We start from the raw sequence: 24,350 nt of genomic DNA on the forward strand, positions 1-24,350 counted from the left end.
TATATGTTTAAAAGTAACCTAGTCAGTTTTGAAGATTAACAATGACTAACACTGAGCAGTGCTGATTTTCTAACACTGGAAAATAACTCAAAATGTTAGAAATATTCCAGTGTTAGAAAATCAGCACTGCTGTGGACCCATATAGACACTCTCTAGTGTTAATTTAACACTGGAGATTTTGCTGTGTACTGACGCCGACAATGAGCTGACAGGATTTCACAGATTTCATTTATTTTATGACCCCCTGAAATCCTGTGATTGTCTGATTTTTGCACACTGTGATACATCCAGTTTGCCCGTCTGAAATGGAGAGCACCAAGTAAGGCTTGTGAGCGAGTCCAGCAACAGACTTCAAATCAATTCAATGCAAAAATATTCATATTTTCAACAACTGCTGTTTGTTGTTTTTTTCAGAGAGGGTGTCTCTGTGTGAAGAAGAGCTCCTGCTGCTGTTTACTGTGCAGTTCAGTCACTGCTGCTCACATCAGACCAAAACAACTCGTGGCCTTTAATTCAGTCGTTCCACTTCACTGTTCACCGGCTGCCCTGCATTGCTGTGTTTGCTGTCAGTTTGTAATTATTTATTGCTGCTTCTCCTTAATTCTGACTTTCAGCTCGGTGCCACTATTTCAGCTCATCATGTTTGATACTTTCTTCTTTTCCTCACAAGTTCTCTTTGCATCATTTTCTCTGTTCTGCTGTTGAACTTGTGGTGTGAACGTAAAGCAACACATTCCCAACCAACTCAAACACAGTATCGGGGGATTTTAGCTCTGTACCTGATGGCTTGAACCCCGTCAGCTGTACCACCTGTTAACGACAAAAACACGATACATTCTTAGTCAGCAGATGTAATAGAAAACATTATGTATTGATAACGCATACACATGACTTACTTGGTTTCCGGATCCTGGGTTCAAAAAGAAACTCACAAAGCTCTCCTTTCTGAAACTCTCTGCAAGCACAAAATACACCTAATTGCATTTAAACTTTGCATTTGTCTTTGAGGACACACACAGTTGCTTATGCAAGGCCAAAGTAGTCTTATAAGCACATCACAGTACAAAGGAAGCTTTATAAAACACGGAGAGAATGAAAAATGCAAACAATTTGAATGACAAAAGAGCATTATGAGAATTTTCATGGAGAACTTTTTTCTTTTGTTTCTGCCTCTGTTTATTAACAATGAAGCGTTTAATCACTGCTTATGTCAGCAGGACAGATGGGATCAACTCATCTATGAAAAGAGCCGAGTCTGAAGCACACTATTAAAACGTATCATTCATTCAATCATCATGGCCAGGGGTCGGCAACCTTTCTGATGAGGCAAGGCAAGTTTATTTGTACAGCACAATTCAACAACAAGGTGATTCAAAGTGCTTTACAGAGACATTAGAAACAAGAACAAATAAAAAGCATGATTTAAAATTGAATAAAACAAGCAAATAAACTAACTAACTAATTAACAAACAAACAAACAACAGTATATAAAATCAAAACAGATAAAATCAGAACAGTAGATAAAATCAGTAGTTAAATGTAAGTTTTGAAATTTAAGCTTAAAGTGTGGATTTGGTGCTTTATTCAAATGCAGCTGAGAACAGGTGAGTCTTCAACCTGGATTTAAATAAACTGAGTGTTTCAGCTGATCTGAGGCTTTCTGGGAGTTTGTTCCAGATATAAGGAGCATAAAAGCTGAATGCAGCTTCTCCGTGTCTGGTTCTGACTCTGGGAACTGATAAAAGACCGGATCCAGATGACCTGAGGGATCTGGAAGGTTCATACTGGGTCAGGAGGTCATTGATGTATTTTGGTCCTAAACCATTCAGAGCTTTATAGGCCAGCATCAGAACTTTAAAGTCTATCCTCTGACGGACAGGCAGCCAGTGTAAAGACCTCAGAGCTGGACTGATGTGGTCCACTTTTTTGGTCTTAGTGAGGACTCGAGCAGCAGAGTTCTGAATGAGCTGTAGTTGTCTGACTGATTTTTTAGGTAGACCTGTAAAGATGCTGTTACAGTAATCAAGCCTACTAAAGATGAATGCATGGACTAGTTTTTCCAGGTCCTGTTGAGACATCAGATCTTTGATCCTTGAAATATTCTTGAGGTGATAGTAAGCTGACTTTGTTATTGTCTTAATGTGTTTTTGAGGAGTGCATCTAAAATTCCCCCAGAGGTCAGTGTGCCATATGATTGCATTAGCAATAAATTTAATAATGCTCTATACTAACAGTTACTCACTCTATAGAACCACTTTATAGAATTGTATTTGTTCGCAGATGTTGGCAGCTGTCAGCGAACAGTTATCAGCTATATGAAACAAATCCATAACAAGAACTCCATAACAGCAAATGAACTGTACAACAGAAAATGCAAATGCTATTTATGGCCTCCTCACAACAATGATAAGAAAAATAAACTGGGCCAATATGGCATGTTTGTTAATACAGAGACACACATGTTAATGTGATCGCTGGTCTCCGAGTGTCCAGCGTTCAGACGGCTACCTGAGGACTCGTGTGAGAGAAAATCTGCTCACACAGACATGTAGAGCCAAATACTGTCAGTAAGGCCTCTGCAATGTTCTGAAGACAGTTAAACCTGTCAGGTAGTGATGTCCAGCAGGTGAACATGCAGCTCCATGAACACACACAGCTGTGGATTCCAGCTGTGCTCGTAGTTCTGCAAACTTTGACCCCACAGAGTCGAGCTTTTCAGTTCAATCAGCTGCATTTCGATGTCCTCTGTGTCCAACCAGTTAACGAGAGACAAATCCAGCTGCTCATTAAAGCTTTCTGGTTTGAATGGCTTGAATCTGGTAGTTGGGGTTGTTAGCTAACATACTGTCATTAAGAAGCAGCACAACTAATGTGTCTATGCGAGCTAATTTGCGATGTGCAAAGTGACAAACAAACAAGAGAGTAAAGCTGATCAGCTGATCATTGATCAGTTTCATGATTGAAGTAGCAACAGTAGAGGGAGGGGGGATATGGAGGACCACAAGAGCCTCGAAATAAAGAATTCTGTGCTTAAATAATGAATTGTACAATTCTGCATTTGTAAATTCATTTTTGAATTCCAATTTAATAAACTTCATTTCAAAAACCATTTTCGAATTGCACTTTAATATTAAGTGATTTTCAAAATGCTTCAATTTCCCTTTCCTGTTTGCTCAGGGATTAATTTTTGGATTAGCAGTTGGATTAACAACTTCATTTTAAAAATCCTGCTGCTATTCAAATTAGCCACACCGTGGGATGTAAGGAGCTCTCTGATTGGTTGGTCAGACACAGGCTGTCTGCCTGGACTTTTGTAGCTCATAGCTTTGCCCTGCTAAGAAGCGTGTGTGCTCGTGCAAAGGCCGTCCAACCTCGGGATTTACACTCGGCTCTACACGGATAAATGAAGAATGAAGGAACCCTGCAGCGAAACGGAGAGCCCAACCTCTGACTGAGTGCCTGTTTATGCAGTCTGACCACCTGTGAAGGTAACTTGCTAACATGGCTAACGCTAGCATCACCGCACGTAGCCCCGTTATTTTAAGGTCATCTTAGCTTAGCTTCTTCACAAATAAAGCTGGAAGCAGCTCAGACTGTTAGAACCAGCACTGAGGCCTGTTACATTTATACAGTGTTAGAGCGACGGCCTTTAAACTAGCGATTAAAATGCTGACAGTAAACCCGTCAGTCCAGATGTTACCACATTACTTTGTGATACTTAAGAGTTAAAACAACTGAGACAGGCTGATTAAAACTGGAGATCACACTACTGGTTTCAGTTCATTTAATATGTGAGTGCACTGATTCATTCTCAACTGGACATAAACGATGATCAAAGGTTGTATGTATGAGGAATTCATCCAATCCCAGCCTCTAACACAGTGCGCTGAATCTTAGCTTTGAATGTCCAATATATTCTAATCAGTGCAATGTAAGCATTCACTGAACCCACAGTATCTACACCTGTGTGGCAAATGTGTGGTAAAGACACAGATAATGAAATTTAATTATTAATACAATATACATCATGAGAAACAAAAGCTGAAATTGATTCAGCTCAGTACTTTTCTCTGTATGCTGTGATTATAAAGGCCTTAAATTCTGTGATATATACTGTAAATGATTTTCACAGAGGTCTTAAAGTAGTTAAATCACTGCTGATAGTCTGGTTGTTCATATTTTCACGTTTTTGTGTCTGTAGGGCTGTTTGATGACGATGTGGACTCCTCTGGGACATGAGGACACACCCACATCTGTTCCATACTGCAGCCATTAGGGCTGCCACGATTAGTCGACTAGTCACGATTACGTCGACTATCAAAATCGTCGACGACTGATTTAATAGTCGAAGCTTCGTTTGAAGCTTTGTAAGATCACAAAAGACGCAGGAATAATAGCAGGATTTAAGAGTGTAATAACGGACTGAAACAGAAGATGGCAGCACTGCATGTACAAGGATGCCAGCTGCCGTTAAACCCCGAAGAAGAACAAGCTGTGTCCCAGAATTCATAGCGCAGCCCAGCTCAGTTTCCACCAATGGTGGCAGCTGTTAGTTTTAATATTACTTATTATTCTTTCTGGGTCACAAAATAAACGTTTAACATATTTTCAGGCTTGAATGTAGCTGTGTAAACCTCAAATATCTGCTCAGTTTATCAAGACACCACATATTTTCAAAAGCGCTCCGACGTTTTCAGAGACGTCTGTTACCCACTAGCTCGATAGCGAGCCGGGGGCTAGGCTCACTAGAGCCGTGAGAACACCGGACTCCCGGCCGTCACTTAGATAACTTTAAAATGTTATTGTTTGGCTTTTTTTAGTATTTTATTTGTTCCTGAGTAAATCAGTTTGTCTGAGATTAAAGTTATAGTTTTTACTCAGCTGAATAAACATCAAACAGACAGCTGATTATCAGAAGTGTGAGATGCTCCAGAATATACTCCGGTGTCCTGTTATATTTTAGATAGCAAGGAGTTTATTAAACTTCACTGAAACAATCTGCAAGTTTAATTAAAATTTAATAAACTATCATCTTGTCTTTATTTTTAGTTAGCACAGACCTTAAACACTTAAAGCTGTAAGCTAATGATAGTTATATAAGAGCAGATGCTGCTGGTGCAATAAGCTGTACTTTTACGTCCAATGGATGATGATCTGATTAGTCGACTAATCGCAAAAATAATCGGTGACTAGTCGACTATCAGAATAATCGTTTGTGGCAGCCCTAGCAGCCATTGATGCTGTTACGGGTGTGAGTCAGCTTTGGGGCCTCAGACGCACACACTGGAAAACCAGCACCTGGACTTCATGCAGGAGAGACTGCATGAAGTTTTTATCTGATGTCAAATGTATAGAAATCATACATATACCAACAAGACTGTACATCACTGTCACCACAGCGTTTGTTTTCATTCAAAGGCTTCATGGCTTTAATACCTGGGGGGCCGGTCTCTAGGCCGATGTTCTGTCCCAGTCCAGCCCTGCGCACGACACGCAGTGAATTAATCTGAGAAGGTGCTTTAAAAAATAAATGGCCGGGCCAGCGCTGCACATCGCAAATTAGCTCGCATAGACACATTAGTTATGCCGCTTCTTAATGACGGTATCTTAGCTAACAACCCCAACTACCAGATTCAACTTGTAATTGGCTAAAAATAACTTCGCCTACCGGTGAGAGGGACGTTGCTAGCTGACAGTTTTTTCAAGTGATGTTGAAATTTCCACGTTCCAACACTTCAAATGCTTCAGCAGCTGTTCGCTCAGCGCAGCATCAGCACTGCGGAAATACACGGATACATCCGTAGACTCGAGACAGATAAAACCAGAAAGCTTTAATGAGCAGCTGGATTTGTCTCGCATTAACTGGCTGGACACAGAGGACATGCGCGTGGCTCTTGTGGTCCTCCATAGGGGGAGAGAATGAGAGGAGAAGAAACAGCTGTGCAGCAAAGACACAGAATAAATCCAGCTTTGCGTCTTTTTCCATTGTAGCTGAAGTCCGGGACAAACTGTGTTCCTTTTCAGCTCAATACGAAACGCGTAATATTTTCTCTGAATACGAGACAGGTTGGCAACTCTAATAACTAACCTTATGAATAAAATAAAGTTCACTATCAGTAACATCATAGCACCACCCAGCTGTATAGAAACTCTGTCATGCTAGCTCACGCAGTACGAGTTATTGCAACTGACTGTAAAAAGTCAGCACAACGAAAATAAACTCCACCTAAACGTGGTTCATATCTGACCCAGATAGACTGCAGCTCATAACTTCTCACCTGAAGTTCAGTTCACCTGACACTCGGACCGGCAGCCGCCCCGGGTCTCTCCTCCTCCTGCCTCCCCTTTCCCTCATCCACCTGCTGGCCTCTGTGGAAGCTCCGCCACAGCCACCACCAAATAACTGAGTTATTTTTCACATCGGCCAGCATCTGCCCAATCCACCACCTTTTGTTTATACCGTTACAAAACAAAAAAAATCATCGGCCCATAAAAACGAAAAATCACGGCCAGTCCAACTATGGTCGTGCCATCAGTTAACCCTTCGCGTGCCCAGGGTTGCCGACCCCCGATCATGGCTAATGACTTCTGAGGGAAGTCTTGTTCAGAGATGACGATCTTTCAGTGACCTGAAATATGGAGAATAGATTTTTCTTGTTTTTAATGACCTGCTGAAGGTTGGTCCAGCATCCCTGTCAGGACTGTTTGAAAGTGTTGTTTTAGATGATTTACATCACAAACATTACAGAACATATTCTTTGGCACTGATATAGTGATGCAGCTGTCACAGCAATGTGAGCAGTTGTCTTTTAACCCAACATGTTCATAAATGATGCTGACTCAGTGCATTTAAATACGCTGCTGAGGTGTCCTTCACAAACATCGACGTAACAATCTGGGCAAGAGACTCAGCGTTTCACATCACAGACAGCTCGTCATCTCTAATAGAATATTTGAAGCAAACATGCTGTTTTTCTTGACCTTAACTCAAGTTAGTTTTTATTTATATAGCTCAATTTCCAAACAACAACCATCTCAATCATCATAGCAGGGAGGAAGAACTCCACTGAACCAAGCACATAAGGAAGTTATCATGCTTCTACAGGTTGATGGTCCCCTTATTTAGCCCTAACAGGGGACCATGTTAGGGATTGGGTTAGCTGACCAGAGGGGCCGATGGCGCGATATGGCAGCCTTGCTTCTGTCAGTCTGCCCCAGGGCAGCTGTGGCTACAACCGTAGCTGCCTCCACCAGTGTGTGAATGTGAGAGTGAATGAATAGTGGCATTGTAAAGCGCTTTTCGGGGCCCTCAAAGCGCTATATAAATGCAATCCATTATCATTATAACAATAAGTTCTATGATAACAAACTCACTCATATTCACGCCTGGGTGAGTTTTCCAGAATCATTTTGATATGAAATGTTTCTAAATGTCACAGTGTTGTTACTGAGTTTGTGCCTTCGTCCAAATACTGAACTAAGTCACCTGACTAACCTTCTAGTTTGCTTAATGTGTGCATTAAAGTACATATCTTGGTTATAAATCAGACTCCATGGTTCTCACTATTCTTCTAGAGGTGAAAAATAACTCGTGCAAGACTTTTTGTCTTCAAAACATGCCTTTAGTTTAACTGAAGGATTTGCAGATAAATATAACTGCACCACAATAATACTTCATTCAATGTTTTCTTATGATAATATTCACAATGGCCAAAAGTCAGTTGATGATGGCTGCATCACATCCACAGCATCTGATAAGTCTGAAGGATGGCTGATTTATTATAGTTCCCACAATAACAGTTTTTGTAACTCACAAAGACTCATAACACTGAAGCTGGATCAAGGTGATGTTTTCTTGCTGTCTCCAGAGGAGGCAGCCGCTGTGTAGTGTTCACAGAAACATCATTCAGCTACACTGCAGTGGGATTGCTTCATCAGGTAGGGTCATAATCAGATTCATTTTGTGTTTTGCATTGGGTGATAAACCTGTTGAGTCATAAATGTATAAAGTGTGATCAAACATTATCATAAAAAAACTTTTTAATCAGCCAAAGCCCAACAATAAGACGATTATGGTGATTGTGAGGCAAATATACAGGCGGGTCTATGTGCATTTAGATAACCAGGGCTACAGAACCTGAAAACATGTAGATGCTAATAATCACTGTCTGTTTCATGGAGTTTGCAAAAAGTTTTTTTGAGATTGCTCCGCCCACCTCACCCACCTCCCTATTCAGTTTTGTTCTCAGTGTTGGGGTGAGAGCAGGCTGGGCAGTTTGCTCTGGGTCATTACTTATTGCACTGTACATCTGACCAGTGCTGCAGCGTTTGGCTGAATCTGAGCCTTCTTCTAACAGCAGACACATGATCAGTAAACTCCAATCAGTGTTCTTAACAAAATGTGTGATATTTGAGTGAGGAGCACATCACGTCAGCTCACCGTTCTTGATGACCATGGATGTGGAAGTAGTGCCGGCAGGTACAGACGTCTCACTGGTCTCAGGGCTGGAGGTCGTCGGTAGGCTGTGGCCCCAGGAAGTGATCGGGGTCCTCTGAGAAGGTAGGAAGCTGGTTGGCTGGGAGCAGTTCTGCCAAAACATCACAATCCAGTCCATATTTCAGTCCACTTTTCTGAAGAGGGAATTTATTTTCTGTCCCGATGGATCCTTCTGCCCACTCACCGTGAAAGATAAGGCCTTTCTCTTTTCTTTGATCCTCTTTATGGCATTCCTCACCTAAATGAGAAGCAGTCTTTACACCCACTGATTTGTCCAAAAGGCTGGCAGCCTCACATAATGCACAAGGATGTGCTCTGATTTTGCAGGACAAAAGCTGGACTGAATGCATTTACCTCACTGTTGTAAACAGCATAGACTAAGAAGATGTACAGACCCTGTGGAGAGAAGAGAGGTGCACTAAGAAGCACGTATGAAGACAGAAAAGAATCATCTCCATTCATACTGACTATATGGATTTCACTGCTCTGTTTTGTAACCTCGCTCAAACAAAGCTTTCATACTGTGGTACCGTCATTCGATGTGGTTTTCTACTCCTGACAAGAGCTGCAGTTAGAGTCAGCAAATTTCAGCTTCAGCTCAACTGAACGCAATACTACAAATTTTAGAGCTGCATTTCATGGCTCCCCAAAAAGCTGATTCTGTTCATGTGGACGTAGAAACGATTCATCACTCATCCAAGTGACTTCATCAGTCTCAGCTGCAGGTTTCCTCAACCTGATAATCAGAGCACTGTTCATTGATCAGTGCCCATGAGTACCATTCACAGAGAGTTGGAAAGTAATCAGATGTTGTGCTAATAATGTAGGTAAAATATAATAATTACATGTAAAATACTTAAGGCTGTATAGAAATACTTACTGAGATGTGTGACCACTAACCATGTCATATATCAACTTGTCCAAGTGACCCCAGTCACATAGCCCTAGATTGTCAGTGACAGCTGGTCACCACCTGTGTATTACCCAGCTGGCACAACCCTTTTTGTGATTGCTTTGGTTGCTCCAATAGTGCTGCAATTGTAGTTTGAATGGAAGCGATGGACTCTACAAACACTGTCCAGGTTCTCTCAGTCGTAGTGAAACTTTGAAAAATGTGACACAAACTGGAAATGGAGATTAATCGCCTTCAAAGTAAAAGCTGTATCTTCTGAAAAATGGCTGCAAAGGCAAAGCTTCTCCATCTTCAGTCTGTGCCACACTTTTTCAGTTGCATTGCTGCTCAGCTAGTGTTTGCAGACAAACATGCATCTATGGGGAATGAGCCAGCAATCAGAACAATAGCTATGAAGGTTTTTACTGCAGCAGCTTGCTTTCACCCAGCAAAGACAGCACCCTCCAGAAACCACTGCCAAGCAGTAACCAGTATTAGTATCACATCCACTATGGCAGACAACTACTGATGATGTGATGTGAGAACTGAACAGGCTGGATTCACAGATTTTGAATTCTGTCAGAATGAGGCTGTCAGACGCCCAAATCAGAAATAAAATAAAATCCTCAGCAAAGAATTCCTCTTCTTCATAATAACTCCACTTTATAAGCATTTTGAATGTAAGCATTCATCCTGTGTGCAACACACCCACCACCCCTCCTCTTCAAATATCCAGCCTTGCGTGTCTCTTACTTTGTCTGAGCTCACAGACTCATTTCTAATTGCGTCCCTTATTACTCCCAAAGACAATGTTAGCATCTCCCATCTTTTTGTTGTGCAACTCTGCCAGACGTTGACTGATCTCACTAGCATGTTGTGACGCTCTCCTTGCACTCTTCCTCCACCTTCATTACCTCTGCTTCTTGCATCTTCACCGTTACACCTGTTGCCTTCCCATTCACACATATATATCCTGTCTTCTGCTCTCGACATACATTCCCCTTCTCTACAGAGCATACCTCCACATTTCCAGGTTTCCCCCACCTGCTCCCTACTCTCACTGCAGATCAGTGTTGTCTAATAACATCATTATCACAAAGAGTCTCCTGCCTGACCTCATCTGTCAGCTTGTCCAGCAACATTTAATCTTTGCCCTCACTTGCTGCTTCTTCTTTAATCCCTTTTTGATGCAAACCTCCCAGTTTCTCCAGGCCTGGGACCAGCATTGAGAGTACACTGGTTTGTGGTTCCCCATGGCTGGCTTCTGTTATGCTAGGTCTTTATTATTGTTAATATTTGGTTATAAATAAGCATGTTCTGTGTGACATAGCTCTTACTAAAGCCTCTGTGTTCTTACTAGTATTTTAAGTACATATATCCAACATGTCTTTAGTTCTTAATTCTTTTGATTATGAAAACAAATGTAATTTTACTAAAAATTAAAAATATATTTTTTTCATTATTAAGTTACTTTTGTTCTCGGGTCATAGTTAAAAACTACAGTGTGTAAAATGAATGATAAATGTAAACAGATGTCGTGAAACATTTAAATACTGCAGTCAGTTCATTGTATGATTAATAGGTAACTGGCTTGAATGGTTCAACTACTGAACTGGACAGTGTGTGAACATTTATTAATTCATCAGCGTTATTTGTTTTCCAACACATGTTATGTCTTTTCCTGGAGTAACACTTTTAATTTCAGACTTTGCTGAAGGTGCAGAAGACATGCAGTCTCATAAATGCTCATGTAAATACAAGAGATGGGACTATAGTAGCTATGCTGTACTATAGCTACTGTACCCCCCTCCACCATAACCTGCAGTGTGTCTAACCTCAAATGATATGTTATTATTCTTTCTCTCTACACCCTTGTTTTTTCTTTTTTGTGGAAAGAAGAAGAAGACAGGCTGGCCCAGCATCCTCCTCCTACCTACATGAGGAAAAACTCCTACTGTAGTGTTATCTGCCCTCAGCTGGACACTGGCAGTAAATCTAAATTAACTAGCAGCTCTCTGAGGGTCACCCAGGGGCTAGCTCATTTTGATTAATTAAAGACCTGGGAAGGGCAAAGAGGGGTGGGAGGTTTAGGAAAGGACAAGAGAAGAAGGAAGGAGGCAGAGAGGGAGAGATGCACAGAAAGCTACAAGAATAACAGAGCCAGTGTGTGGAAAGAGGGACGTAAGGATGAATGTGAGAGAGGAACTGAGTCCTGTGTTATCAGGAGAGCTCGAAGTAGATGTGGTATGACCTGTGGTTCAAAGTACTGACTGCCACCTCCCACACACACACACACACACACACACGCACATAAACAGAACACAAAGACATATTAAAGTATTTTGTGGTGAACTGCTGCAGCTTGGCGGTGGTGCACTTTTAGAGCTCAAGTCAGTGATGTCACTTCCTGCATCGTCATGATCATCATCAGATAAACAAAACTTGTCTTCTGTCAGCACTCAGATATATGAACATCTGCCAAAAGTTCTTCAAACCAACTACTTATTGAAGTTTAGTGATATAGGAGGTGTCTCCAGCATCTCTCACACACACACACACACACACACACACACACACACACACACACACACACACACACACACACACACACACACACACACACACACACACAAAACAACAGCAGATATCACAGCAAAAAATAAAAAATCATATTACTGCTAAAATACTGATACTAATGACTACTGAGAGAAAGTTGTTCATTGTGACCTGGTGAATGTTGAAAGATTAAAATATGCCCATATGGAAAAGATATTTATAGGTCTTATAAAGTTTGTATCTGTCTTGTGTGAAACTTGTATGAAAAGCATACAAGAATGAAAACAGATATAAGATCCCTTGAAAAATGATATAAATGAAACTTGTATCTTTTGGATATTTACTAAAACAATATATGAAAGTGGCCACTTTCATGAGTGAATCATATCAGCCTTATATGAGTCACTATATGAAGAAGGCCACATCTGATGCAAGTCTTTTATAAGTTTATTCTATTTCTTTTCCATATGGGGAGCAACTCAGTGGCACCATGATCCTGTATGCACTGTTTTTATGTATTTATTTTTTCCATGCATCTCGAAAACTACTCTGTTAAACAACGCTGCAGATGCTTTACATTCTGTAAAGGCCTGTGCTGGAGATGTGTCTGTGGCTGCATTCTCTTATGAAAGCTGGTATTTGAGGTATAACTGGGGTTAATCTTATTAGATATAAGTCCCTGTAGCAGTAATGAAGAAATGGAGCCTGCAATGCTGTTTTTTCTTCTTTCTCCCATAGTGTGGATGTTTTCTGTCTCCTTACAACCTTCTTCTCTTTTCCCTTCTCTTCCCTTTACTCCTAATGGCTGCTCCACCATTAGCCTGGTTCTGCCGGATGTTTTTTCCTGGTGCTTGCTCATAGGTAATTATCTGATTGTTGGTGTGTCTCCCTAATTTTGTTGAGTCATGAATTGGCTTGAACTGAAAGGCAGCCTGATTGCTCATCTCTGTTGCAGGTACTTGTTGGCTTTGGTTGGCATACAGTCAGTTTTAATGCCATACTGCTTTTTATTGCTACAAACTGTGTGTTAGGTTATTGTCTAAATGACTGAAGAATGTACGTATAAGGACATCACTGTATCAATAATGTGATTGTAATGTGATTTCACATTACACAATACTTCTGACATTTCATACGTATGCTGTCTTTGGGAGTAGTGTTAAAAAGATGGCATACATTGTCATTGCTATGCAGATCATATCCAGCTTTATTTATTCAGACATGTCTGCAGTAATCATGTTATCGCCTGGATTTCAGTCCCGCCTTCAATAGAAGGTTATTCTCATTAGATCCCCGCCTGCTTATGAGTCTGCATGTGGCGTTCTCATTTATCATCAAACCTGACAATCGCCCTAAAACTCCTTCACTTCATGCAGAACACTGCAGGCTTACATGTGCTTCCTACAGTTTCCTAAAGTACAATGAGAGGCTTCAGCTATCAGGACCCTCTACTATGGAACCAGCCCCCAGTTTGAATTATAGTTGTATTATTGTTCATGAATACAAGTGAATTGAATTGAGTTGAATTGGATTTGAACTTTAGGATTAAAATGAGTCTTTTTGATCAAGCTTATAATTGAAGTGAAACTGAATCCCCTGGTGTGGTGCAATAGACTTCTGAGAGGCTTCCCATGATGCACTGAGCATTTCTTCTTCACTCATCACTTTTCAGGCTCTGTGTGTTTATACACCACTACTGTACTGAATTTTAATAGAGGTGGTATTCTCCAGAGGTGGGACCAAGTCATTGTTTTGCAAGTCTCAAGTAAGTCTCAAGTCTTTATCCTCAAGTCTCAAGTCAAGTCTCAAGTAATGTCAGGCCAGTCAGAGTCGAGTCTCAAGTCACTGGTGTAAAAGTCCGAGTCAAGTCACAAGTCTGAAACTTTGAATTTCAAGTCCTTTCGAGTCTTTAAAAAAAACAAAACGAAAAAATAATGTTGCAGTTATGCTAAATGTAAATATTAGACCATGTAATTTTAAAATCTGTGTTTTTCTCAACACATGACAAAATAGTGAACTTAGAAAATATACACAAATTGTGAAATTGCACCTCTTTAAAATGCAGCTCAATTAAACCTAGCTCCAAGAATAATTTTCACCGACAGTTCTGAGATAAGCTGCATGTTATTCTTGGATGCGGTTGTAGGACCAGCTTTAAAATCGCATGACAAAAATATCATACACATTAAAAAAAACTGTATCACCAACATAGCCTGGAAAACATTTGCTAGTTAGATGAAGTCAGCTATCTCATCTTAGCATATTTATATGCATATTTATAATCATACGGTTCTTGGAGTGAGTGCATACACTCATGAAGTTTAGTAACTTCAGGTCACTGCAACAAGCCCAGGTACAGTTTACCGACGGATGGGTGCAGGACCTTGAAATGCACCGTGTAGAACGAAAGACCATCGTACGTATCATAAGTTTACCAGTCTCACAAATTGTCGTCATAAATACACATTCGTTAACCGTTTATTAATAGGACATTTGAGCTCAACGGTAATTAATTAGTAGTGGAAATAATTTCTGGTACCCATCACAGAAATGTAGCAGTGACAATAATACTGTATGCTGTAATCGTACTGGACAATTAGTGATACAAAAAACCTGTTTTATCCTGTGAATAAAAGCATATGTTTTTGTCAATGTACCATAATAACAGAAGCGAAACACAATATTGTGTCAGGACAATTCACTATTTATGCTCAATAAATAAAGGAGCATAGCGCGACAATTTCTGTTCAGCGCCAGACTTGCTTGTAACCTATATCACCAATTATGTTAAGAAAAATGACGCATTAACTACAACAGCAGACTGACCTTCGTGTAAATGCTTGGAGCAGACTAACCTGTGAGCTGGAGGGTTCTGGGACGTTATATTTGATCTTTGAATGGCTGCAATCCAGTCGCCTCTTTGTTACTTCGGAAACATGGCTCGAACAATTTCTCTTCAACGACGTAATCCGATAACAACCGATCTCTTTACCCGTCGGCTTCCCGTGGCTGTCATGCGACCGGCTATTGCAGTTAATAATACAACAGCTTCTTGACATTTTTGTGTTTCTTTTTATCGCTGTGTAACTGATTTTAATTGAAAGCCTGCGTGCGCTAGTACCGCTTGCCACGAGTTCCCAGAATCCTTTGCGGTTCTACCCGTGAATGACGTCACATTTTCAATCTCTATATAATATGCATGTTAAATTTTATATTTGGGGTAAAATATCAAGTCTTTTCAAGTAAACCGGTTCAAGTCCAATTCAAGTCCCAAGTCATTGGTGTAAAAGTCCAAGTCAAGTCACAAGTCTTAGAACATTTTTTCAAGTCAAGTCTAAAGTCATAAAATTAATGACTCGAGTCTGACTCGAGTCCAAGTCATGTGACTCGAGTCCACACCTCTGGTATTCTCCGCTGTTGTGCTGGTTACACTAACATGTATCGTCACAACATCACAGCACTGGATACACTTCACTATGCAGCTGCTAACCAAGAAGGTGGAGGAAGACTGAACCACTGGAAGAGGCTGGGGTTCTTTGTTTCCCTCTTTACAACAAAAGTGCAAAATGCTTTAAACCTTTTTTAATACATTTCATCATTTTAACAATAAACCTTTTTGACAAAAGTAACCAAGTAATTGATTGCTTGAATACCTAATTCAACCCATTCAAGTGAAAAGGCCGCCCGAATGAGCCAATGGGAGATTCTTAAACATTTATTGGGTGTTCAAAGACTTTCCACGCTACACAACACATTCACCAATTCACGAACACATCCATATTGCACTTTATTCTATGCACTTTTTAAATTTTTTGAATCACACCCACTCACTGACTGATGCACCTGGAGCTACTCTCAGTATAGAATTGTTCCCTTGAAAAGCCGAGGTTAAAAGCACTGACATTCCAGTTAGTAGATAACCCCCAATACATAAGCAACTGTAATGTTGCAGTAATTATGATTAATAAAACACAAATGTTACTTTTCACAAGACAGTCTACAGTTACACCTCTGCTTTCTAACCATACAAAACAACCAATACTTGTTATTGTCTCTTTGTTGTATCATTTGAAGTATGCGGTTATCTGAGAGCATCTCATTGGGCAGTTACCTTCAGGGAGTCCTCTGTGCTGTTTGGTCCAAAGACCTCTGTGGTGTGTTTTATTAATGTTTCATCACGCTGAGCTTGTGTATTATATGTTTCTGTATGCCATTTACTCATTTAAGAGCCTCTCCTGTAGATGACATGTGCACGTCATAAAGCCAGAAGTGTGGCTTTTGGCATCAAAAGTCTAAATGAATGATGTAATTTGAATTCTCCTCTCTGAGTAAATGAAGAAGAAAGATTATATATCACATCGACACATTGTCTAAATCAGGGCTGCCCAATCCCAGTCCTCGAGAGCTACTATCCTGCAGCTTTTAGATGCATCCCTACTCCAACACAGCTGAATCAAATGAATGGCTTGTTATCAGGCCTTTGCCAAACACGATGGCATGCTGAAGAGGTAATCAAACCATTTGATTCAGCTGTGTTGGAGTAGGGATGCATCTAAAAGCTGCAGGATAGTAGCTCTCGAGGACTGGGATTGGGCAGCCCTGGTCTAAATGAACACAATTCAGCTGCTGTTTTGTTTCCTTTTGCAAGTAACCACTAATATTACAGCAATATGCAAAGAGCTGGGGCTTTGCTTACCTGGAAGGAGTTGAGAGCAATGAAAATATAGGCAACTACCACAGACAGATGGACAAGCACGCCACACAGCCAGGTCAGACCCAGGACAGGCAGCAGGATCAGAACTGGACGGGTCACAGCCCTGCAAGCACACATGTACATGAAACATCCATGAACACCGGGTGTGTGCAAAGATGAGCTCGAGGTCTCACACCTATGAAAGAAAATTCACCTTGTGTTGATTCCTGAGTACTTTTCTTTCTCTTTGTTAACCCTGTTATAAAACTTGAGGACAGACAGAAGGAACAAGCAGAGCGGAGTTTTCAAGTTATTTTGATGACATTTTCTTCTCAGATATTTCCTCCTTGAATTCTCATCAAAGATCTCTCCATAGCTAAAGATTTTACCGCCTACCACAGTCATGCTCCTGTTCCTTTGCAATCTTTCTTTCAATGATCCCGGTGCTTATACGGCCAATAACCATTTCATGGGGCAAGGCAGAAGAGGTTGCCTTTGTTCAAACCACTATTGTTGTCACACTGCTGCACCTGGGTAGAGAGATTGAGTTTTCAGACTACACTGTGTCTGCAAGGACAAAGCCAACACTCTCTTCCCTTTTATTTTTGAAAGTCGTTTTCCCTCTAATCTCTTCAATTGACGTAACACTGGCACAGACTTTCAGTCTGTTTGTGAGGGAACGAAGAGACAGCGAGAGCGAGAGGGGGAAACAGCTTTGGGCTGAGATAAAAAGGAAGAGAGCTGCTTGATGCTGGGTTGAAGCATTTTGTTTACCTGAATCTGAAATTATCATCAGGTAAAATATGTGAGATCCCAGTTTCTCCTTCAGACAGCAAGACTTTCTAATTGTAATATTTTGACCTGTGCATTATCCTCTGACAAGCACATTACTGAAGAATGCCCACACATTCTACATATAAAATATCTACAGGTACATGTAGATGTGCATTAAATAATAATTTCTTCCCTACCTGTAATGATTTTAACATCTTAACCACTTTTTAAAGAATATCTGCTTAATTGGAAGCAGAAAACTAACATTTATAGGATGTAATGGGAAATATATTTGCACGGTTTAAAAAAGTAACGTTTATTTGGGCCTAAAACAAAAGACACACCTTAAACCGGTCGATGATGAAAGAGTGGATATTAAGGGGGTAAACATCAAATGGTTTGGATTCATTTTGTCCAGAAAATGAAAACTCGACTGTGTCTGAAATAATATTTACGTAAAAAACAACAAAAACTCACCACAGATCTGCATTTTAACAGGAAAAGAAAAAAGCATATCGTAGCAGAGCTACTAAGTTTAACTGTAGCACTGCAACAGAACTGGGTGGAAGTCGTGTTTGCTGCTCAGCATTTGGAAGACTAATACATTTTTACATGTATGTAATTAACAGTTAGTGTAGCAGGACAACAACACTTTGTTGTTTCTGCCACAACTTTAAGGGCAACAATGACTGTTACATAAAACGAACAAACACCGTACTGTACGACATCTACAGAGAGCGTTTGGCTGTCCTCTTCCTCTGTGCCTCTTCCAATCCTGGTGGGGAACTCATTTTTTCAGGTATCCTAATTTTAAGAGGACTTGATAGGAACAGAAATGCTAAATAGGAGAAGGGAACAATCCGGTCCTTTAATGTGAGGAGAAATTCTAAAGAAAAGTGCTTTAAAGAATAACAGTTGTAGCAAAGTTGTAGCAACCGCACGCACACACACGCACGCACGCACGCACGCACGCACGCACGCACGCACGCACGCACGCACGCACACACACACACACACACACAGAAACAATTGTGCAGGGCCCAGGTGTTAAGCTGATAAGCACTTACAACTCCCACAGTAAACTCCCCGTCTCTCACACTGTCTCTATTCATCATGGGTTGCTCAACCAAAAAGAAAATAGCAAGCTTGTGTGTATCTGTGTGAAGAGAGAGAGAGGCAGAGCGAGTTTGGCCAGACAACAGAAGAAAAAAAATCGTAGGAGAGCACAGAAAAAGCAGGAGGAGAGGGAGTGACAGAGAGTGCTACAAACTTTATTGTATCTCACCAGGTAAGGTCATAGGTTTGCATCTTTGATGCTGAGCTTGGACTGAGCATCTTAGCACGGCGACGAGCGCTGGAAACAGTCACCATGACAACCCGACACAGCACAACCGCATTGACCTGCAGGCAGAGGACAACAGCATCAACACGGCCTCCGGCAAACACAAGACGTGCCACTGCAGAACCACTTGGCCTCCAGCTCACATGAGGAGGAGGGAGATGTTCCCCTTCTGCTCAGGCTGCAGGAAATCAAATCACAGCAAACAGCATTCAGTGAATGCAGTGTACGTGATTTCAGTTTGCACAGCTCCTCGCCTCTGTCAGGTGGAGGGAACAGAATATACAAATTAAGGAAACACTCACTGTTATGATTCTGCAACAAATCCAGAATGACCTGATACTCTCATTAAGACATCCAGGTATTTGTTTATATATTTGTATTTCTATTAGTAAAATTTACCGTATGAATAGGCAAACCAAATAAATGCATTTTGTCATAAAGCATTTTTAATAATCTTTTAAAAATATAAAATTTGCATTTTTTGCCCCCACATTTGAGTAGCAGGTTCTTTGCAGCTCCTTGTTGATGCATTGTGATGTCATTTTTGTCTACTCTCCAGTTTGTGTTTGGTTTGGTGACTCTGTGTTTCCCTCCCTGAGCCTGGATCTGTTGAAGTCTTCCCATTAAAAGCGGGTTCTTCCTTCCCACTGTCTCATAGGGAATCATTTGATCTTTTGGATGATAATATTCTCCTCTAATATTGCGGTGTTTTAACCTTATAAAATGAAGTGATTGAAAAGAATGGGAACTTATATGTAACACATTTAAATATTCTTAAAAAACATAAAAAACACCACACAAACAGACACATAAGACAAAGTGTAAAGTCTCTTCATCAGGATATAAGTGGCTACAAATAAAAATGTTATTTTTTGTAAACTTTCTTTTCAATCTCACATCACGTGAACCTTCTACTGTTAAAAACGACTCTGTTAGTAACAATAGATGATCTCTAATTTTTTAGTATAAGGATAGTTACTTATGTGGTTACTGTTGGCTTAATTATGGCAACAGCATTCTGTCAGATTATGTCTAAGATTTATTACATCATGGTGATGGTGGTGGTCAGAGGGCCCGGTGGTGCCAGTGTCCGGCAGCCTCGCCTCTGTCAGTGCGCCCCAGGGTGGCTGTGGCTACAATGTAGCTGCCATCACCAGTGTGTGAATGTGTGTGTGAATGGGTGGATGACTGAATGTAGTGTGAAGCGCTTTGGGGTCCTACGGACTAGAAAAGCGCTATATAAATGCAGGCCATTTACCATCTATAAACTTTCATGAAATTTGGAACAAAATGTGCGACATGAAATTTTGTTTGCTTGGCCAATAAAGATACTGAATAGAATGAAAATCAGCGACAGATACAGCAAAAATAAGATTACATACTGTCAAGACAAATATCACAGGTCCCACAAAGGCCCAGATTGTATCGGTCTTCACATTGAGCCAGCAATGATCGTCTGCTTTGTATTTGTCCATGGATATCACCAGGGTTACCCCAACAACCAGAACAGGCACACCTGAAAACAGTTTAATAACAGAACAACTGCATATCAAATAATACTATGAGTTATAGTTATAGTTCTATATTTTTACTTCATTTACAGTTTTTTGTGCTTATTAAATTGGTTTTGGGATTTTTGTCTCAGTTTGGTGTGGTATATTACATTATTAGTATGTTAGTGTTCGGTTTTTAAATACATCATTTTTATTATAATGTGTGCATTTTTCAAGGAAATTTTATAAGAAGTTATAAAAGACACAACAGATGTCACGTCTCATCCTCAATGTGCGCCAAGGCTCTCTCACGCCAGTTCTTCACACAAAGACCAAATCCAAAGATATTTCCTCTAATTTTAAATTATTTACTTTTGTAATTCCATAATATGAAAGTTTTGTTTCTAAAGTTCTGTTTTTACTTGTAGTTTTTAGTTTATCGTGCTGAACTATACCAGCCTTGCTGTGCTGGTGTCACAGAGGCGACACGTTTAAAGACGTTGCTTCAACAGAGGAGCGCTATGAAGCCTGTCCCACTGAATGTCTCCTCTGAAGGGTAACTCTGCACATCTGCATGGAGAGATGAGAGGAACACCTGAAAACTGTTTGTGCTTCACTTCTCATCATATGACAAAACACGCAGACTCACAGATGGATCTGGGAAGTTTGAAAGTCAGGTGCAGGAAACTTGTTTTGTTTGGTTTGTTTGCTATTTAGTAGGAATCATGTCTAGAATATAAAAGAGTTCATCTGCAGTTTGACTGATTAACTACTGTAAGCATGTGTAACATGTGGCTTTAGACAACATCAGGGCTCGCCATCATTCTGCTTCTGCACATCTTTCACAGTTTCACTGGCCACCAGTACCAGCTGAGCCAAGCTACAGATCAAAACACAGTTTGGTTGTTGGATGACTTCTGTGCCGTAGTGGTATCTAGTGACAGCAGACATGAGCACATGTTTGAAAGGAATGAAAGTTGGACAAAGAAACATAAGCAGAACTACTTAGTGGCCACTATGTGCTACAGTGACGTCTACATTTTACACTTTTAATGTAGCAGCATCTTCTCTAGACTCAAAGTAAAGCTAGTTAACTCAGTCTTCTTCCCAATCATTGTCTTATTCTTGTAGCAGCTGAACTACGTAATGTAGCTTTAAAAGTGACCTTGTCAGGGATTTGTGAACGCACAGAAACAATAAACGTGTACTCTCTCTGTGGTTAGATTATCTGTATCCTTTGAGGAACCACTTTATAGACAGAATAATTTGACACTGTTGTTAAAGCAGCTGTACCTATTTTTGTTGTTAATACAAATTTCGTCAAAATGTCATTCAGACTGCTGAAAGACTGTGACGGACTTTGCAGTTATTACATTTAAATAATGCACAAATAGCCCAAAAGGTGAGTTTGTAAGGAGAGCCAACCAAACCAAAACTAACTGTCTGTTTAACATACACGACCATTCTTGTTGTATTTATGCTGCTAAATGTTGTTTATGCTACACTGAGCCCACTCAACAAAGTGAACACTTTACTATCATTAAGGCCACTTTGGTGAATATTAGTGATGTGCACAAAAGCATCGGCTCTTTGTATTAACTGTCTTCCCACATCCATCACACACAGCATCACTTCTATGCTGAACGTAAACGCAGCTATGATCTGTGAACAAGTCAAGACTGTGTGTTTTGTGCTCTAATGTTTTGTGACTCGGGTTTCTCATTGGCTCCCACTCTTGCGGAGGCGTAGCACGCACATGAATGAGAGGCGGGAGGCGATTGTAGTTCCTATTAACAGGGTGTTTCCGACTATCCCGCTAATTGCAGAGTTTACTTTTGTCTGGATGTCATATTTACGATTAAAAACAAATTTAATCAAGATAGATATTTACATTTTCATATAGGAATTGATCCTGAAACATGAAACGCTGGTAACGGAAGTATAAATATTTCAGGATTGCGTCACTACCCCTCAGTCAGTGAGTGAGACGAGGACAGCGGTGAGGAGGAGAGTGCAAGTGCATCGCAGAAACACATACATATAACTGACAGCAGCAAATGAAGCAGCATCTGGCTGCAGTTTAAAGAAGCAGATACTAAGAGGAGAAATCACATCAGCCCATCCAAGCTGAGGCTTCTGAGTTTTCTGAATGTCAGCCTGCACTGAGGACAGACTGCTGAGTTTGTTCTGCTTCTGTTCAGTGGATTTGTAAGAATCCTGCTTTTGAAACAGAACAAATACACTAAATTAGGCAATTATAAGGCTTCTCATAAAAACGCTAAATGCAAAAGGGTTTATCAACACACAAAGCATTCATATTTGCCAAATAAAGCTAAAATATGAGGCTACAGATGATAACAAATTAAGAGCCATTTGGGAGCCAAAAGAGCCGGCTCTTCTTTGGGAGCCGTGCCACAAGAGCCGGCTCTCTGAAGAGAGCCAAACTTCCCATAACTAGTAAATATTTGAAGATTTGGGAAGATGAAGAGTCTTTCTGCCATTATCAGGAGTTTATTTGAGAATTAACTGTTATAAAGTTTTGTGATATTGTAAAGTTGATTTGAAAAGATTTTATTTAAAGATGATGAAATGGAATTAATCCTTGTTGGACTTGTTGCCACTCACTCAATGGCGACACTCTGAGTTTCTAATCTGATATTAAGTTTTTAGAATGAATGTTTCTTTCTGAATGTCATAAACCAGACTGAAACTTGACAAGCTGCTTCAGTGAGATTAGAGTTTACCCCAGCCAATGGCATAGTAGACTTTCATCCTGCGGTCCTCGCTGATATTGACAGACACGACTTTACTCCACAGTAGCAAGCCCTCCACCAGCATCCAGGAAAAAGAAGCCATGAATAAGAGATGAAGTAGTGCAGTCACCAGGAAGCATGCTGTCTGCAGGATTTAAGGAATACAAAAGCAAAGGTGAGCTGTGGGCTGAGCTGCATTGTTAATTACCTCCCTGAATCATGGATGAAAACGATTTTGTTGGTCATGTCTTTGCAGATTTTCATAAAACATAGCCATTAATTACTGGTTAATGATTATACTTAAAAATTGTGCTAATGACACATGGCTGTATATTTCTGCTATGCTCACAGACTACTCACAGCATGAAGTCATAACATGCACTTATATCATTTACTGCAGTGCACTTTCTCTGCTGAGTCACTGATCAGACTATAAATAGATCCAGGCAGATCCAGGTAGCAATCAACTGGCCCGCACATATGATTAGCCAGGGGCGGAGCGGGGGTGTGGCTTAATGGGCTTAAGCCCGGGTTGTTTTGTCAGAAGCCCGGGGTCTTTTGGAGTGTAATTTTTTCATAGTTAGATGCCTGGCTGACAACTGTATAAAGCAAAAACTACACACAATATTCGAAGCACGTAGTGCACACTGTGGGAATTTACGACTGTGCGTGAATCCCCCCTGATATTGGTATGATCCGAGCTCAGACAGACTGAGCGAGGGGGCGGGGCAGCTGCTGCCTGTGAGTGCGCTGTTGGAGAAACGCAGCCAGGCAGACAGAGAACTGAAGTTCGACCAGGTACCAAAGCAAATCATTCGTACTGTACAAATAATGTAAATATGACGGTGAATCACGAAAGATTGATATCAAACTGATCACTTGACCAATATTACGTTACTCGCTCTTCAAGTGAATCAACAAACGGCGAAATGAAAAGCTGAACAACAACAAAGCTGTTTCTTTAGAGAGTCTCAGCTTACATGTGTTTATTTCATATTTTCAGTTGTTTCCCTCCACGGCTAAACAAAGCGTTTCAGTAATGCACTGATATACAAGAATGGACATAAGGGGCTTCTTTCAAAGAAAAACTCTGGTAGATGTTATTTTATATATTATGCTTTGTATGTTGTTCAGTATATTTCTATGCAAAACAAGAGGAACTTCAACACACAGCAGTATATTCACAGCTGAAACCAGATATTTACACTTTATGGAAAACACAAGAACAGTTTTTTTACTGTACAACATCAATTTAAAGTAAACTTGTTTTGTTTTGGATAAATAAATATTGAAATATCTTTCGAATTAGTTAAATGTCAGAATAAAGAGAGACAGAGCTTCTATTTTTAT

At 40.4% G+C, this 24,350-nt stretch overlaps 1 protein-coding gene across 1 annotated transcript in view; it reads right to left on the bottom strand.

Moving 5' to 3' along the window:
• The window catches only part of adgrd2 (adhesion G protein-coupled receptor D2), a 59,296-nt gene that overhangs the window by 3,635 nt on the left and 31,311 nt on the right, over positions 1-24,350 (bottom strand). Inside the window, exons 16-24 of the mRNA XM_026186752.2 lie at positions 22,992-23,145; positions 20,137-20,270; positions 18,698-18,813; positions 16,642-16,762; positions 8,852-8,893; positions 8,682-8,735; positions 8,441-8,588; positions 897-955; positions 780-810 (exon numbers count right to left, since the gene is read on the bottom strand). Coding sequence (XP_026042537.1) covers positions 780-810; positions 897-955; positions 8,441-8,588; positions 8,682-8,735; positions 8,852-8,893; positions 16,642-16,762; positions 18,698-18,813; positions 20,137-20,270; positions 22,992-23,145 — 859 coding nt within the window. The remainder of the gene's footprint in view (positions 1-779; positions 811-896; positions 956-8,440; positions 8,589-8,681; positions 8,736-8,851; positions 8,894-16,641; positions 16,763-18,697; positions 18,814-20,136; positions 20,271-22,991; positions 23,146-24,350) is intronic.

This window comes from Astatotilapia calliptera, chromosome 12 (genome assembly GCF_964374335.1).
Source record: "Astatotilapia calliptera chromosome 12, fAstCal68.1, whole genome shotgun sequence".
NCBI lineage: Eukaryota > Metazoa > Chordata > Actinopteri > Cichliformes > Cichlidae > Astatotilapia > Astatotilapia calliptera.